The 16,213-nt window shown below is 39.5% G+C and overlaps 1 protein-coding gene across 1 annotated transcript in view; it reads right to left on the reverse strand.

The window, feature by feature from the left end:
* The window catches only part of LOC117292589, a 47,959-nt gene that overhangs the window by 7,150 nt on the left and 24,596 nt on the right, over nt 1–16,213 (reverse strand). Inside the window, exons 13-20 of the mRNA XM_033774698.1 lie at nt 14,503–14,772; nt 13,000–13,257; nt 10,857–10,951; nt 9,183–9,414; nt 8,215–8,334; nt 5,780–5,908; nt 1,932–2,059; nt 757–982 (exon numbers count right to left, since the gene is read on the reverse strand). Coding sequence (XP_033630589.1) covers nt 757–982; nt 1,932–2,059; nt 5,780–5,908; nt 8,215–8,334; nt 9,183–9,414; nt 10,857–10,951; nt 13,000–13,257; nt 14,503–14,772 — 1,458 coding nt within the window. The remainder of the gene's footprint in view (nt 1–756; nt 983–1,931; nt 2,060–5,779; nt 5,909–8,214; nt 8,335–9,182; nt 9,415–10,856; nt 10,952–12,999; nt 13,258–14,502; nt 14,773–16,213) is intronic.

Raw genomic sequence — 16,213 nt, forward strand, 5'->3', positions numbered from 1 at the left:
TCAAGAAAGAAATTTCATGCTATGCAAATTTTCGTGCTTAGCAGCTCTATGACATTGGGCCCTGTATGCTGCTAAAGAACTGATCATGTGGATTAGCTTGATGATGACACATCTTCGAGGTCCACTGCCCGCCTTCTGTGCAAGGTGTGTAAGCACAGAATGCCTAGTAACGCGGAATACGCACACGCACAAACCAGAATTCCCTGATTACGCAAGCTCTGATTATTTCAGCCATGCAACTGCCCGTTGAACAAAAAAGGAGACAATTTACAAAGGCACAATTCACAAGTGCGGAGCGAGGCAGCCGAAACGCCACGGGACATGATACCCACAATGGTACCCTAGAAAATGTTGAGGTTTATTATGCTCTTAGGTGCATTTATAGCATGTACTTGGCCTGGTTTATATGATTGTAGTTGTACACTGTTAATGCCAGGCATATATATTTTTTTTTTTTTAATCCGAAAAAAAAACTGTTTTATTTTATTTTATTTTTTTCACGTTCAAAAAAAGAAACAAAAACGCGGAATTCCGCGGAAAAGTTGCATGCCTGTTATTTGCTTACGATAAGCAGAGCCATCATGGGCCCAGATTACTTCTTCACTTCAAAAAAATAAAAAAATAAAAACCTTCTACACTTCTGCAGATACACAAACTTGTCAATCCCACTTGCTTCTCACCCTCTAAAAATTGCTGAAAATATGGTTTTCTAGTTTAATGAAAGGCTTTATACATGTCAGGTCCAAAAAAGTATACCTTCAACAACGTTGGCACTATGCGGTTCAACACTAATGCCGTCACCCAAACTGTTGTCCATGTTCGCAATGGCTACAGTCAGATCATTCTGAAGGTCTTGTTGGGTTCTCGGTGAACTTGGATCCACAGTTACAATCAGGCTTGGGACGATACTGCCAGATGAGAAGCTGATGACTCTGACCTGAACAAAATCATATCCTGGGAGTACAATCAACATATTGTACACCTTGCCGAGGAGTGAAAGAAAAGGTACACAATGTTAGCAACACTAAGAAGAAACGTTGGGACCAATTTAAGAACTGACTTCGCAGTAGTACAGTTAATGGACCCTTCCCATGAAATATGCTAATTACATTCATGCATGCGTACAGACCCCGTTGGTTGGCAAACGCATAGAGTTGTGCACTAAGCAGACGCGCAATCGCGTCTGCGTCACGCACCCATTAGCCGTGTACAAAACAGCGCGATGTTCCCTCATTTTGCCAACCAAAACGTTAGTGCGCATGCGCTATGTGCAATTTACATATTTCATGGGAAGGGTCTATTACGATCCTATAAGCTAAAGCAGTAATCCCAGCCCATTTTCTATACCATCCGCACGGTTAATAGTTAAAAAGCAGGACAGTTCTTTCTGAGAAGTCTCCCGAACACTCGAACAATCTACTCCGCGGTAGAAGAATAAAGAAAGACAGTTCTCTAAGAACAAGCTCTACCTGGCAAGTACATAAATGGTGTTACCGCAAACATATATATTATATATTATATAGTTTCCCTTGTGGTTTATTATTTGATATTATATATTGTATATATATAATGAATAGGGTACATGGCCTTAGCTTTCGATCCAATCCGGACCTTCTTCAGAGGCATAAAACAAGTACAAACAAATACATATCCATTTATAGAAAAAGAGAGGGGGAAAGTATATATATATATAAAATATACATTGATACCTCACCATGCAATGCCTCAAGTCCTGTATATATCTGTCAACTTATAACTTCCAAACTAACAATCACATCCGATGCAACGCAAGATTACAAGATATATAGGATTTGATATATCTTGTTATGGTGACTATCTTTTGAGTAGGATGTCCCTGCTAACATCACTCAATTCTCAATGCACATAAACATACATGTATAGAGTGTAATACTACTGGAATAGGAACTTACGGCCATCTCGATCCGAATCCGGAGCTGAACATATCTATTGGATGTTGGATCCAAAAGATCATTCCCAAACTGAGCTTTCAGAGTATCCAATCTAAGAATAAGTATAGTGTTCCTGAAGACTTTTCCATCTACAAAATAAAAAAGATCTGAGTAGTATTTTATAATTATAATAGTAGCAATGTGCATTTATTATAAACTTTTTCTAACAAATTAAAAGGCCTTCAGCTGATGTTCCAAAATATTACTCTTGTTCATTCAGGTTCAATGCACTCCTGAAACCATCTCAACTCCTTAGGAGTATGCAGCACCGGCAGTTAAATGGGTGCACAGGTTTCTAATAACTCACATCAACAATCCCTACCCTCATAGGTACCCATTTACTCCTGGGTGTTGAGAAGCAATTATGGTTATTTGTCTTATTTAGGGCACGTGACGAGTACCAGAACTAGGACTAAAACCCACGCTCTGATGAAATGAGGGTTGTGATCATAGAGTTTTATATCAGAACTAGAGGGCGCACTGGCCTATATACACGCCCGGCATGCGCGCAGGCGGCCATTTTCTAAGTTGAACAAACAGGCATTGCTTAGCGTGTGTTTGTGCGGCCATTTTGTAAGTTGACAAAACAGCATCGCGTTAGCATTCAATAAACACAAACTCCAACGTGTAGTTCGTATTTAACGCGCATACATAATGGCGCGCGTGTCTCGTTGCGGTCCCGTCGCGTTTGTGCAAGAAGCATCACCAGTGCGCCCTCTAGTTCTTATATAAAACTCTATGGTTGTGATCAACTGGAAGCATTGACGTTACTTGAACAGTTTTCAATATGTATGTTAGATTAACCAAAATCGATATGCAAGTTCAATCTAATTTGTTTTACCAATCAACAGTCTGCCAATCAATGTGAGGATTACACGTATGCCTTATTCGTCTGCTCTTAAAAATAAACCATTTTTACAGCTCTTTTTGTATCAACATATTTTGTAAACAAGTAAAAGTTTTAAATTGAGTACACTTTTTTAACAATAAAGAATCCATTGATATTGTTGTTTTGTTCAAGTCCTAGATTATCAGTTTTAAAGGCAGTGGACCCTATTGGTAATTAGTCCAAATAATTATTAGCATAAAACCTTACTTTTAACGAGTAATGGGGAGAGGTTGGTAGTATTAAACATTGTGAGAAACGGCTCCCTTTGAAGTGGAGTAGTTTTTGAGAAAGAAGTAATTTTTCACGAATTTGATTTCGTGACCTCAAGTTTAGAATTTGAGGTCCCGAAATCAAGCATCTGAAAGCACACAACTTCGTGTGGCAAGGGTGTTTTGTTCTTTCATAGTTATCTCGCAACTCCGATGACCAATCAAGCTCAAGTTTTCACAGATTTGTTATTTTATGCATATGCTGAGATACACCAAGACTGGTCTTTGACAATTACCAATAGTGTCCACTGGCTTTAATCCATTTTAAACAGTTTGCTTACATATTATGCGTACCGTTCGCCATAAAAAAATAGTCTTCGGCCTCGTTTGACATGGGGGACACAGATGCATTATTGCATTGTCTTTTCGTACTATCTTGTTCCTATTATATCGTTGCGGATACCCGCTGCCAAAACATAGGATTCGAACTGCCTCTAGCTGCCGGGCAACCTCGGTAGTCTAGTTGGTAAGACACTACTCTAGAATTGCAAGGGTTTTGGGTTCGAATCCCACCCGAGTAACATGCCTGTGATATTTTTTCACAGGACTCGGGAAAGTACTGACACACATCGGTGTATGGGTAAAAACCAAAATTAATATCTTGTTCCTGTTTAGGTTTTGTTTGTCTGTCCTCAGGCTTCTCAACACAATCCTCAGCTTCTAGATGATGCTAGTGCTGGGCGAATAGTGAAGTTTTAATATTCGGCTACCAATGACCAACTATCCGAAATTAAACAGATATTCGAATAGTTTTTTTTTCGCCGCTAGAGGGCGCTTTAAAAAGAAATCAAAAAATAAGATTGAAAATATTTTTTTTGCCGCAAGAGGGCGCTGTTCGTTTGTGAATGAGATCTTATGGGCGGATTGATATCAGTTTTAGACTGTGTCACTCGGTTCATTCATAAAAATAACCGGATCTAATTTAAAGATGGCGAGTTGCTTTTTCTTTTGATTGTGATTGACTCTACGTGAAGGAAAACTTTCGTAATCTTTGAACAAATTACGTCAGAAATGTCATTGTTTTAACTCTTCACGGAGGTGAGCATAGGTAAATACTTAATTTATGCTGTTTTATGCTGTCTTAATAGAAGTTTCATAAGGATTCAGACAAAACATTCCTATCAGTTGTCGCCCGACGTTCACGGATATTCGGATATTAAAGAATATCCGGTTACTTGGTTGTAATTACAGAACTATCCGGTTTATAAATAGCTATTCGCACCCTATGCGGATATCCGGTTAAGAAAAAAAAGCATTCGCAGTTACGGACAGGAAAACCTATTCGCCATTAACCGGATATTCGAATAATTCGCCCAGGCCTAGATGATGCCTCCATATTTCATTACTGTATTATTATTCTCTGCCACGTACAATAGTCTTGTTTAATGGTTACTTCTTTATAAATTACTGTTATGGCTTTGTACTATTTTCTTGAAGTATGGAAATATAAGTAAGTTTTGAATTGAACCGAAAAAAATTATATTGTTCTGTGTTCAATATTAAGTGCTATAGTGTTGAACTATACGCCTCTCTTAATATTTATGCATGAGGTACGTCGCAATGCTAACTCCAAATGAGGCGCGGCCACTGCAAGTGATGGGGGACGTGCGCCCATAGCTTCATTTTGGGTAAGAATTATGATGTCATGCATAAATATTAAGATAGGCGTATTATACTATCAAGAACAGATCTGAACATATCAAGTAAAGAAAATCAATAAACCGTCACTTTATTACAAAGCACTCAGTGTTTTTTTCTTGTAATATATCTGCAGAGCTAAACACTTTAAAGTATGAGATCTATTCCTTTACATAGCACCATGTAACGGTTTACAAGGTTCTGTGGCACAATTATGCAGCCAACACTGCTGTAGGTTTTCTCGGTCAATGAGCAGCCAAATTAACCACCAAGCTATTCTATTTCGCACGAAATCGAATGCTACTGAAAAGGGTCATTCGATTTTGTTTTATGATCACTTAAACGTAATGTTGCGTCATTCGATTTAACCAAAATGATCAATCAATTCAACAATTCATCAAAGCAGCATTCAAATTCACAGTCGCTTCTTGAGGCGTGTGTGTCACGAAAAAGAATGACGATACGCTAAAGAAATTCGACTCGATCCAAAACGAAATTGAATGGCCGAATTCTGAATTTGAAACGCAGTAACAACTGAAGAGTCAAAACAGCTTTAAAGGAACACGTTGCCTTGGATCAGTCGAGTAGGTCTTTGAAAATCGTTCTGTAACCGTTTGTTGTAAAATGTATATGGTTGGAAAGATACTGTAAAAGTAGCATACAATGATCTACACAAATATGCCGTGAAATTGTGTGGTTTTCTTTTTACCACGTCGACTAACACGGTCGGCCATTTATGGGAGTCCAAATTTTGACTCCCATTAATGGCCGACCGTGATAGTTCGCGACGTAAAAGGAAAACCGTGCAGTTTCGAGTGATACTTGTGTGGATCATTATATTCTACTTTTAAAACATCTTTCTAACCACATGCATTTCATAACAAACGGTTTCAAATAATTTTATAGACCAAAATCGTCCGATCCAAGGCAACGTGTTCCTTTAATTCGAACGCATGAAAATGAATTTGACCGCTCATTTGCCGAGAAAACCTATATTAAAGAGTTAAACTTACCAGAACAGCGCCCTGAATTTCCAGGCCTCCATTGGCCGAAAGGACAGTCGCAACTGAAGGTGCCAGGAGAATTGTAACACGAGAGCCCTTGATCTATACATGCCTCGCTGTTGGCACACTCATCAATATCTGGTAGTGATAATAAGAAGAACAATTTAAAAGATTTGGGTACTCTTTGTAGGACACAAAACACTAATCTCATTTATCTCATACTGTATCTTGCAGAGTCTGGGGTGTTCAATATATAGGTGAAACAAGAACTACACTCAAGAGGCGTTTCTACGGCCACAGATCTACAGTCAAGACCCAAAAGCTGGATACACCTGTAGGTCATCACTTCAATCTTCCTAATCACTCCATTTCTGACATGATCTTACAGGGCATAGAGGCACTAGACAACCACAGAGAGACTGTGCGTTTGAGTAGGGAGAAACTCTGGATTAGACGCCTCCAGACCATTCAACCCCATGGTCTGAACATCCAAGAAGGAAACGACTAATAAACCTTTTGTTTTGCCGTCTCCTTTTTCCCCATAGCCTTTTAGCCTGAGCCTCATTCACTAATAAATTACTTTTTACCCCACCTCCCCACCCTTGATGTTGTCCTTTGTGTTTCCATCTTCTTGCTTGTGGTCAAGCCAGTCCCTTCCCTTCACCCCCCCCCCCCCTTTTGTCCCCCTATTCATTGATTACCCCCTGCTTTTTTATGTATGCTTTCTAACCCCATTCATGTATTTCCACTTCACTGCTTATGTTTCACTTAGTTACCTGTTCATGTTTGTTGTGTTGTCATTTAGCCTTCGAGAAAGACTCTGCTAGGGTCGAAACATCAGGCCATTAACTACTTTTTGCATTTATACTCTCGGTCCATTTGGTTGGTAAGTTGTTTGCAACAGTTAATTTTATTTTCTCAAAACACAATGTCCACAGATTTACATTAAACTCACACAGTTTGAAAGCTTCCCTAAAAATATGACTTGCTGAGGTGCTGTAGTTTTGAGAAATGAGTAAAACAAGTCACAAAAATAATTTTCATCTCTTTTTCACAAGACTTTGGAAAGTACTGAGTATACAGTGCTAGCACACATCGATGTTTGGGTAAAAAAAACAAAAAATTAATATTCTTTATCTCGATGCAAATTTAGCATCTATTATAATGTTCATCTCGGTGCGAGACAAAAATTATTTTAGCAATGTAACCAAATGTATTAATAAGGGAATAAATATGTGCTTGGCCTTTTTTAAACACTCTGTTTAATACTGGTTGCAGTCTGGATGTGATAATTACCCGAGCCGGAGGCGAGGGTAATTTATCAGCATGCAGACTGCAACCGGTTTTAAACAGAGTGTTTAATACCGGCAAAGCACATTTTTATTCCCATTCAGAAATACCGTTTTGGTCCAACAGCAAAAAAATGCAAAAATTATAATTGTTCAATGATTTCTTTCAACAAAACACCCCTCCAGCTATGAAATGGTAAGGCCCTCTGGTAAACAACTCCTTATAAGAAAATTGAGATGCGAGTCGCGCGTATCGCGTGGTGTGGCGGGTGGTCAAGCCGTTGCTCTCGACCAATAGGAATGAAGAAACTGTCTTATAAGCACAGATGCAAGCTCGCGTGTCACGCCCATGTTAAAATACTTTATCAGCCGTTTAAACACACCCGCGTGACATACTTTCAACCGATCAGAATAGACAAACTGTCTTAGGTATTTATGAATGTGGTATAGTAACTATACCTTAACTGGTAAATATGTTTCACATGGTAAAACTGTGACGAAACTGATATTTGTGACATTGTTTTACTCATTTCACAAATCTGGTTTCATCAGACAGGCAATCATTTACATTGGCTAACTATCTCACGACAAGATCGGCATCTGAAACCAAATGACTCAAAACGACTTCAACATTGGATCTTTCGACTTCTAGACGTCAAACTTTTCATGAACTTGGTTCGACATCTTGTGGCGCACCTGTTTGAAACGGGTGTACATGTATGTTGAACCAACTAATGAACATAAACCAGCCGCTTCCTAAGAGTGGAACAACATCCCTTCTTTCATTAAAGCCGATAAATCCACAGTTTAAACAACTTCTCAAAACACATCTCTTCCTTGTTTATAAGCTCTTAATCTTTCCAAAGATGTAGCTTTTCTGATAAAATTTAACTGTTTATTGTGCATTTTCATTTTTGTTAGCGCTATGATTTAGTTTTCTATGGGGAGCGATTCTAAATACTTGTTATTATTATTATTATTATTATAATGATTATTCTGTAGTAATAGCAGTAGCAAAATACCTGAGAGTGCAACCGGTAACACAGAGTGCGAGTACCAACTTAAAACCAGTATTAATTTCAACAGGTAAACATTTTTAAGGTTTTATGGTAGAGGTTAAAAGGTTAGAGGTTAAAGGGTAGAATGGTCTAATACCTGTACTGCAGTCAATGCCAGTAAAGCCCGTTGTGCATTCGCATACATGGGATCCAGCTCTACCAGGACGACATGTTCCTCCATTCATACACACATCGCTGTTAACGCAGCCACCAGGACCTGTGCAACCGCATCAAGAAAAGTAACCATAACATCAGTTTTCTGCTAGCAAAATCGTGAATTCAAGCGACGGAATCGCCTTTGCTCTTTTACCCATTATAGAATAAACACGATAAAGGAAGGGTAGCTTGGTTTTTGTCAATGTAAGGTCGTGTTTGGCGGCTATACAGCTATAGTTCCATGTCATCAGGCATTGAGGTATAGGATGTCCTTAGCAACGCTCTGAGCAACAGCCATAGCCGTAGCTGTAGACACCAGTTTGGATAGGGCCTATAATGTTGATTTATATGCAAACTATGAAGACAAATACAATTAAAATAACTTTTGAAAAGTTTCAGCTGAATTTGCTCAGTAAACAGCAAAAAAGTGTCACTGTATTTACAAATGTTCAGGCTCTTAAGTCATTCTCTTTTACATCTGTGCAATGGAAGACTTTTCGACGGTCCTTTTTCATAGTATTGTGCTTGTTCAGACCTAGGCCCACAGTGTACACGCACAGTGCAAAAAAGGACCGTTATATCAACTGCCGCCAGCTTCTCAAAAGTCTGGGAAAATTTGTGGAATATTACTTCTTCCTCGAAAACTACTTTGCTTCAGAGGGAGCCGTTTCTCACAATGTTTTATACTATCAACTGCTCCCCATTACAATACTCATTACCAAGTAAGGTTTTATGCTAATAATTATTTTGAGTAATTACCAATAGTGTCCACAGCCTGTAAGTGGTAGAGAGTTGCAGATGCATGGCGCAGCTGAAGCAAAATGGGTTCTGAGCTCACGAATTCCTTGTAAAGAACACTGATGAAACTAAAGGGCACTGTGATTTACTCAGTCTTAAATGTTTACTCACCTATAGTGAACGTGTTTTCAATAACAACATTGCCAGTAGGAAATTGGTTCAACGGAGTGTGGTCATCAAAAGCCTGCTCAATCTCTGTAGTAGATGACAGGCCAGATATCATCAATGTTAGTTCCAGCTCCACCACAATGGTGTTACTACCCAAAGGTCGTTGTGTCCTTGGAGTAAGCGTTACCAGTACGGGCGCAAAAGGATCACCCGGGGTACGGAACAGGTCCTCAAGCTATACAGAAACAAAAACAAAAGGGCAACAAACTGTTGAATCAGAGAGCAAACAAATTATCTTTCCAGATTTGTCATGGGCCCAATTTCATACCGCTGCTTAAGGATAAGCAAATGTTTGTGCTTACAGGAAAATTTGCAGAGGAGTAAGCGTGAGGAAGAAAATTGGACGTCCATCTTGCCATTCACTATGGATTTTTATCTTCATTCAAGTACGCGCTAATCCACCAATCAGATTCCCAGAATGGAGTAGTGATAAAAACCTATATTGCACTGCTAATATCACTACCATGCGTCTGGTGTGTTCTATGTCACGCGCCAAGTTTGCTTGAAGATAAATACGTTATCACATGCGTGCTCGTGGAAATACGGAAAATATAGCGCATCTGCGTCCAAAGCGCTATATTTTTCCGTATTCCACTTGCGCTTGTGTGATAACTTATAGTATTGTGATGCCATTCATTTTTGGGCTCTGAAAGGTTATGTGTGGCTTTTCGTGTGTATCGCTATAAAATGGAAACCGCACAGGGAAAACCCCAACCAGATTAAAAAATCCCTCAAACCCCCCCCCCCCCCCCCCTTGTCTTCTTCTTCATTGTTCATCCCTTGGTTTTTCTGTGTGCCTTTAGCCTCTCTCACTTTTCATTTCCTTCTACCCGACTGCTTCTGTTACACCAGTATTTTTGGTTTGCGCTAACACCATGTGTGTGTGTCTACTTGCCGGGTAGATTTTGTTCTTTAGAGAACTGCCTTGCTATATATTCTATTACCGCGGAATAGATTGTCCTGATTTTTAAAGAGACTTCTCAGTTCTACAAAAGAGAAAAATCTGAAAAATCTACTCCACGGTGTAGTAGAATAAATAGCAAGACAGTTCTCTAAAGAACAAACTCTACCTGGCAAGAAGACACACACACGGTGTTACCGCAAACCAAATTTGTATATTGATACGTCAACATGCAATGCCTCAAATCCTATACCAGTATACTTATTCATGCATACTGTGTTGTCATTATAGCCGTTGAGAAAGAGGCCATTAAAGCCATTATACACTTTCGGAACAGAAAAAAAAATTCATGTTCACAGATTTACAAATAACTTACAAGGTTTACAGAAGGTAATGGTGAAATATTATTCCATGCAATGCTTTACTTGTTGAGAAAACATTGAAACAATTATCAATTCTCGATAGCGAGAATTACGGATTTATTTTAAACACATGTCATATGACACGGTGAAACGTGCGGAAACAAGGGAGGGTTTTCCCGTTATTTTCTCCCTACTCCGATGACCGATTGAGCCTAAATTTTCACAGGTTTGTTATTTTACTAATAAGTTGTGATACACGAAGTGTGGGCCTTTGGACAATACTGTTTACCGAAAGTGTCCAATGGCTTTAAACATTTTTGTATTCTATTTTCTCAAGAATCAAAATTAGCTTACGTCATCAGCAAGGTTCTGCATTAGCATTGCATCTGTAGAGTTCGATGTTCCACGTATTGAACTCATAATAACTGTAGCTCGGTACCTCAAAAGACCTGTTCATATAAACAAAGTGAGAGGTAAATATCAATCATCAACCCAAATTGAGTATTATTATTATTTGTTTCGGCCATTTCACAAAGTACAGTAACAATTCTTGCAAACAAAAGATGGCTAGAGCAACAAAATTAAAGTAAACATGATTTACAAAACTACCTGTAGGCCTACAGGCTAATGATCAATAGCACATAAAGCAATGGTCGCGAATGAAGGTGACTGAACCATGACTGCACAACAGTATGCTGTTCCCCCAAAACAGTAAAGAAACAGTTCCCACTCCTGAAAATATTCCAAGTCCCCCAAGACAGTGTCAACACTCGTCAAAATATTCTAAGTCCCCAAAAACAGCAAATAAACAGTGTCACCACTCTTCAAAATAGTCTATGTCAACAAAAAAAGTAAAAAAAACAGTCAACCACTCTTCAAATTGCTCTATGTCCAGAAAAAAAACAGCGAACAAACAGGTTTCAATGATAAAAACAGATTTAAAACAGTCCGCATTTTTGATGCATTTTCTAATAAACAGGAAAAAAACATGTTTCTAGCAGGATAAAAACACGTATTTCTTCAAAAATTTTGGTGAGGGTGACAGTCCACTTGTTTTGTACTCGTAAGGTGACTCTGTGTTTCTGGTGTCAGATAAAACACTGGTTGACTAATTCACTATACAATTGTTGCACGCTGTGACGGGGTCCATGGCGTTTTGTACACCCGAGGGGGAAAATGGCACCCGAGGCGAAGCCGAGGGTGCCTTTGCCACCGAGGGTGTACAAAACCCATGGACCCCAGTCACAGCGTGCAACAATTGTTTCGTTATACCTTTGTATAATTGTTATTCCTCTTCTCAAAGTTCTGTTTTCATCTTCAAACATTATTACGACGGACTATTCATTGTTTTATTAGCAGACGAACGAGAAACAATTCCCTCGTACCCGCGAATGTTTCGTACATATCTGGAAATCGACGCTGGGAACGACCAAGGTGATGTACACCGGTGTGCATCACTTTTAATGTTACCCGGGGTGCGTTCCACTCGTGCAAACGTTGCCAACAGTTGCGCACGTTCGCCAACAATTTCAAGTGGAACGAGTTGTTCGCTGCCACCGTTGGCGAACGTTGGCAACTTTAGGCGAACATACTTCTGAGGTGTTGGCGAGTGGTTTTTAAAATGGCGGACAAGCATACGGTATTATTTCTTTGTCACAAACATAACTACATTGTATTTTCGGTAGATGATAATGCAGATTTGGAATAACAAAGTTAATTAGTTGATGTAATGATGTCAAAAAGAGGACTATTGCAGCAAAGACAAAGTTTAAAAAAAACTACGTATGGTGCGCGCCATCTTCATTTCAGGGCGCCGCCATGTTGACATCGCGTATACGCGCACCAATCGTTCGAAAGATAAAAAACATTTGCGCGAACAGTTGCGAGTCGTTTGCGCGAGTGGAACGCACCCCTGGCCCGTCGAGCATGCGTTTTTGTTGCGCGTCACATGATTGGTTCTCGACCAATCAAACTTCACAGTTTGTTACCGAGGTTTAACAATGAACATTGATATTATTTTTGACAACACGACCAAGCTGCTTGGAGTCCTTAATAGAAAATGGTCTGCTCTTAATTTAATTCTCATTCTTTGCCGTTTTCATATATATATATCAAATGAAGATGAATGACAGAAAGCCCTCGTTTGTTCTTATCAAAAAGGAAATAAATCATTATTTTGTTATGGAAAAAATGTCAAGATAAGTTTAATACCAAATGGGAGCCTTTCGTATTGCTATGTACTAACTAAATGCCATGCATATCGTCAAATTTCCTGTTTTTGCCATTTGCCATCTCTCTTTTAGTATCGTTCTATAAGTATAGTTGGTTTTACTAGTAGTTTGTGTAGCTTTGTACATTGAAGTAACTTGAATAAAATTCCCCCTCCAGGAAAAAAAAAAAGTTACAAAATTAAGATGACTGACAGCAAGGTTTGGATACAACAAGGAACATGTGAAATATAGATAAGCCCTGTATTACTACATGTATGCTAAGGTACCTGTCGTAGCAACACTAACTGTAACCATAAATTCACAGGTATCCATTTGACCAGCAGTGTCAACCGCTGTGTAGACAACAGTGGCACCTGGTGGACTTAACCGGCTATTTAGCGGGATGTTAGGGGTTGCAGGACCAGCTAGCCCCACGTTGTCTGTTGCAACTGGCGGAGTCCATCTTATTAGGGCAGTTTCGGTTGCAGACCCCACCCAAACAGCAAAGGCATCAGGACAACCAGTAAGCGTGGGTGGATCATCATCTGGACAAAAATAAATAAATACAAAATAATAATAATTAGTATTTTGCGACAGAGCAAACTCAGTCAACAGGTCTGGTCTCGCACTCCATGCAATGAGATGGTACCTCACTCCGTTGGATTGTACCTACATTTGAGAATTGTAACAACCTTACTTGGTGACGAGTAATGGGGAGAGGTTGACAGTATAAAACATTGTAAGAAACGGCTCCCTCTGAAAGGACATAGTTTTCGAGAAAGAAGTATTTTTGCCCGAATTTGATTTCGAGACCTCAAGCTTAGAATTCGAGGTCTCGAAATCAATCGTCTAAAAGCACACTAACAATCGTGTGACAAGGGTGTTTTACCTTTCATTGTTATCTCGCAACTTCAACGACCGATTGAGCTCAAATTTTCACAGGTTTGTTATTTTATGTTGAGATACACTAAGTGAGAAGACTGGTCTTTGACAACTACCAATAGTATCCACTGTCTTTAAATAAGTTGTGTTTTCTACTAGGTTCTCATCATACAACTAGGATTTCATCACCTGCAACAAGAAGATGTTATTATCTAAGGGCAGTTGAAGGATTCAAAGTGACCCTGAAAATGCGGCGCTGTGAATGACCTGGGGCCGATTTCACAAAACACTAGGATTAAACCTATACCTCGATTTAGGAGGAGGTGAGCCCGGTTCATACTTCCTGCGAATGCGTATGTCCTGCAAATTTGATGTGAATTTGGCGTCTCAACCCCCTCTTTCATGCGATATACGCAAGAGAGTTGAACACAACTCAACTTAGTGCGAATTCTGTTGCAAATTTGTGACGTCAACACTAGTATCGCATTCGCATTCGCAGGAAGTATGAACCGTGCTTAACCCATCCTAACTTAGGATGGATTCAATGCAACCCATTCGCTCGGCCCCAGGGGCCAGTCTATGCAGGACCGCTGGGATGGGCTAATCGCTTGCACAGATTCTTGTTCATGCGTACAGAGCATAGAAATATGGTGCTGTGTGAGTGTGATGCATGATGGGACTGCGCATTATTAAACCAATGACAGTGCATGGTACGTTTGCCCATCCCAGCGCCTTTGGTTAAAGAAAGGCGCTGGGGACGAGCGAATCAACCTACGCCTTCAGATAGGGAACTTAACTAGTCCTAAGATTAAAGTTAGGATGAGTTTGGTGAAATTGACCCGTGGTTTCTGCTGCCATACTGGTGTCTGGTGTCTAAAGTTTCCTACTAAAAGGTTGTAGATACCTACCAACAACTGTGAGCTGAAATATGCAACCGTTGGACAGAGGTACTGCGTCTCTCACGGAGTACACAAACAAGTAGGGGAATTCCTGTGGAGGTAGGGACAGCACCGCACCGATGCCGTACACTGTACCATCAAAGGCAATTTCTTCATAAAAAGCTCCAGAGTTGTCAGAAACGCTTAAAGGTGCAAGTACAGTGAAAGAAGCGGTTCCTAATGGGGCATCTGTTCCAATGGAGGTGTTTGCAGGGCATGTGATCATTGGGCGCTCTTGATCTAAAACAGGAATCAACCAGAATTCATAAAATGAAAGAACAGCTGAGTTAACAAAGGTAAAAGCACAATCCTCAGGCCAAATGCTTTGATTTGAAAGGAAATAAAACTGTAAATGTCTATTGGAACGTTTCAAGGCAATAACCAGGGACAATAAGCCATTTGTGTGTTAGATTTGAATAAGGTCTGGTACAATTACTTATTTAGTCACATATGTACTGCTTAAATTTGAATTCCTCATGTTATAGAAACAGTTGCTATGTCAAATGGTTCTTGGCAAGCTTTTGTATAGCAACCTACAGATGAGCAAACCCTGGTACCATTGAGCCATACACATCCATTCAGAATTGTGTATGGGTGTTCACCGTCTCTTACGTAACTAAGCAAAAAGTTGCCCCTAATCATGTGACATACATGTAGCAACAGTCTCGATAGTTTGAGGAATTCAAATCTAAGTGGTAACTTGTGATCAAGCACGTCATTGTACCAGACAATATTCAAATCTAACACCGAATGGCTCTTTGACAACATTACCTCAGGTTTCTTGTAGTCCTCTGTAAAGCAAAAAAAACTATTCGAATATCCGCTTCATTTTGGATAGTTGGCCAGCGGTAACCGAATACCAAAATTTCACTATTCGCCCAGCACTATTAAACAGCCAATAAAGGATGATCTCAACATTTCAACTATTTCCTTTTTATGGCCAAATGGACATCGTAGATACCGGTTAATAACCATTTTACTCTCAAAAATTGCATTTAGTAATAAATAACTCGAGTCAAAAAGGCACCCGGCCGCGCGGCTTTTTCAGCCAAGAGTAAAACAAATCTGAGTCTAGTATAATGACCCCTTGACGCCAGTGACGATTGTCCCCTAATTAGATTTGAACACAGTTCTCCAGCTTTGGCAAACTGAGGGCGCTATTTCCACATCAAAAAGCCGCCACTGACGTCACAATTCTTTTGTCGTGCGGATTTGTTGGACCCCGCGTTTTTCAGAAATTTGGATAGGAGCGTTCTGGAGAAAAAACATTTTTACCATGTTTTAACGTGAGGTAAGAGACTCGTTATATTTTTGTTATGTTTCCTATGCACTCCGGCTATAGAGTGTGTAAGTCTCGCGCAGATTTGAACTTCCAGGACCACTGTGGTCCCAACCTTATGGAGTTTTACGTTGGAGAGATTTTGTTTCGTCCATTACTTTAGTTTAATGTAGTTTATGGCCATAAAAATGACATATGTTGTTAAAAATGTAATACTAATTAACAACATATGTAAAGGTAAAAATAAAGTCAACATAATACTGAAGAAAAACCGATATTTAAACTTGACCTCAGGTCAGGTTACTTTTAAAAAATTAATAATTTTTGCCCATCTCCGATCACGAAACTTACGCAGACGCTTGTTTTGGCCGCGCGGGGTGAAAAACCTTTTCATTGGTCGCT

This window comes from Asterias rubens, chromosome 7 (genome assembly GCF_902459465.1).
Source record: "Asterias rubens chromosome 7, eAstRub1.3, whole genome shotgun sequence".
Classification (NCBI taxonomy): Eukaryota; Metazoa; Echinodermata; class Asteroidea; order Forcipulatida; family Asteriidae; genus Asterias; species Asterias rubens.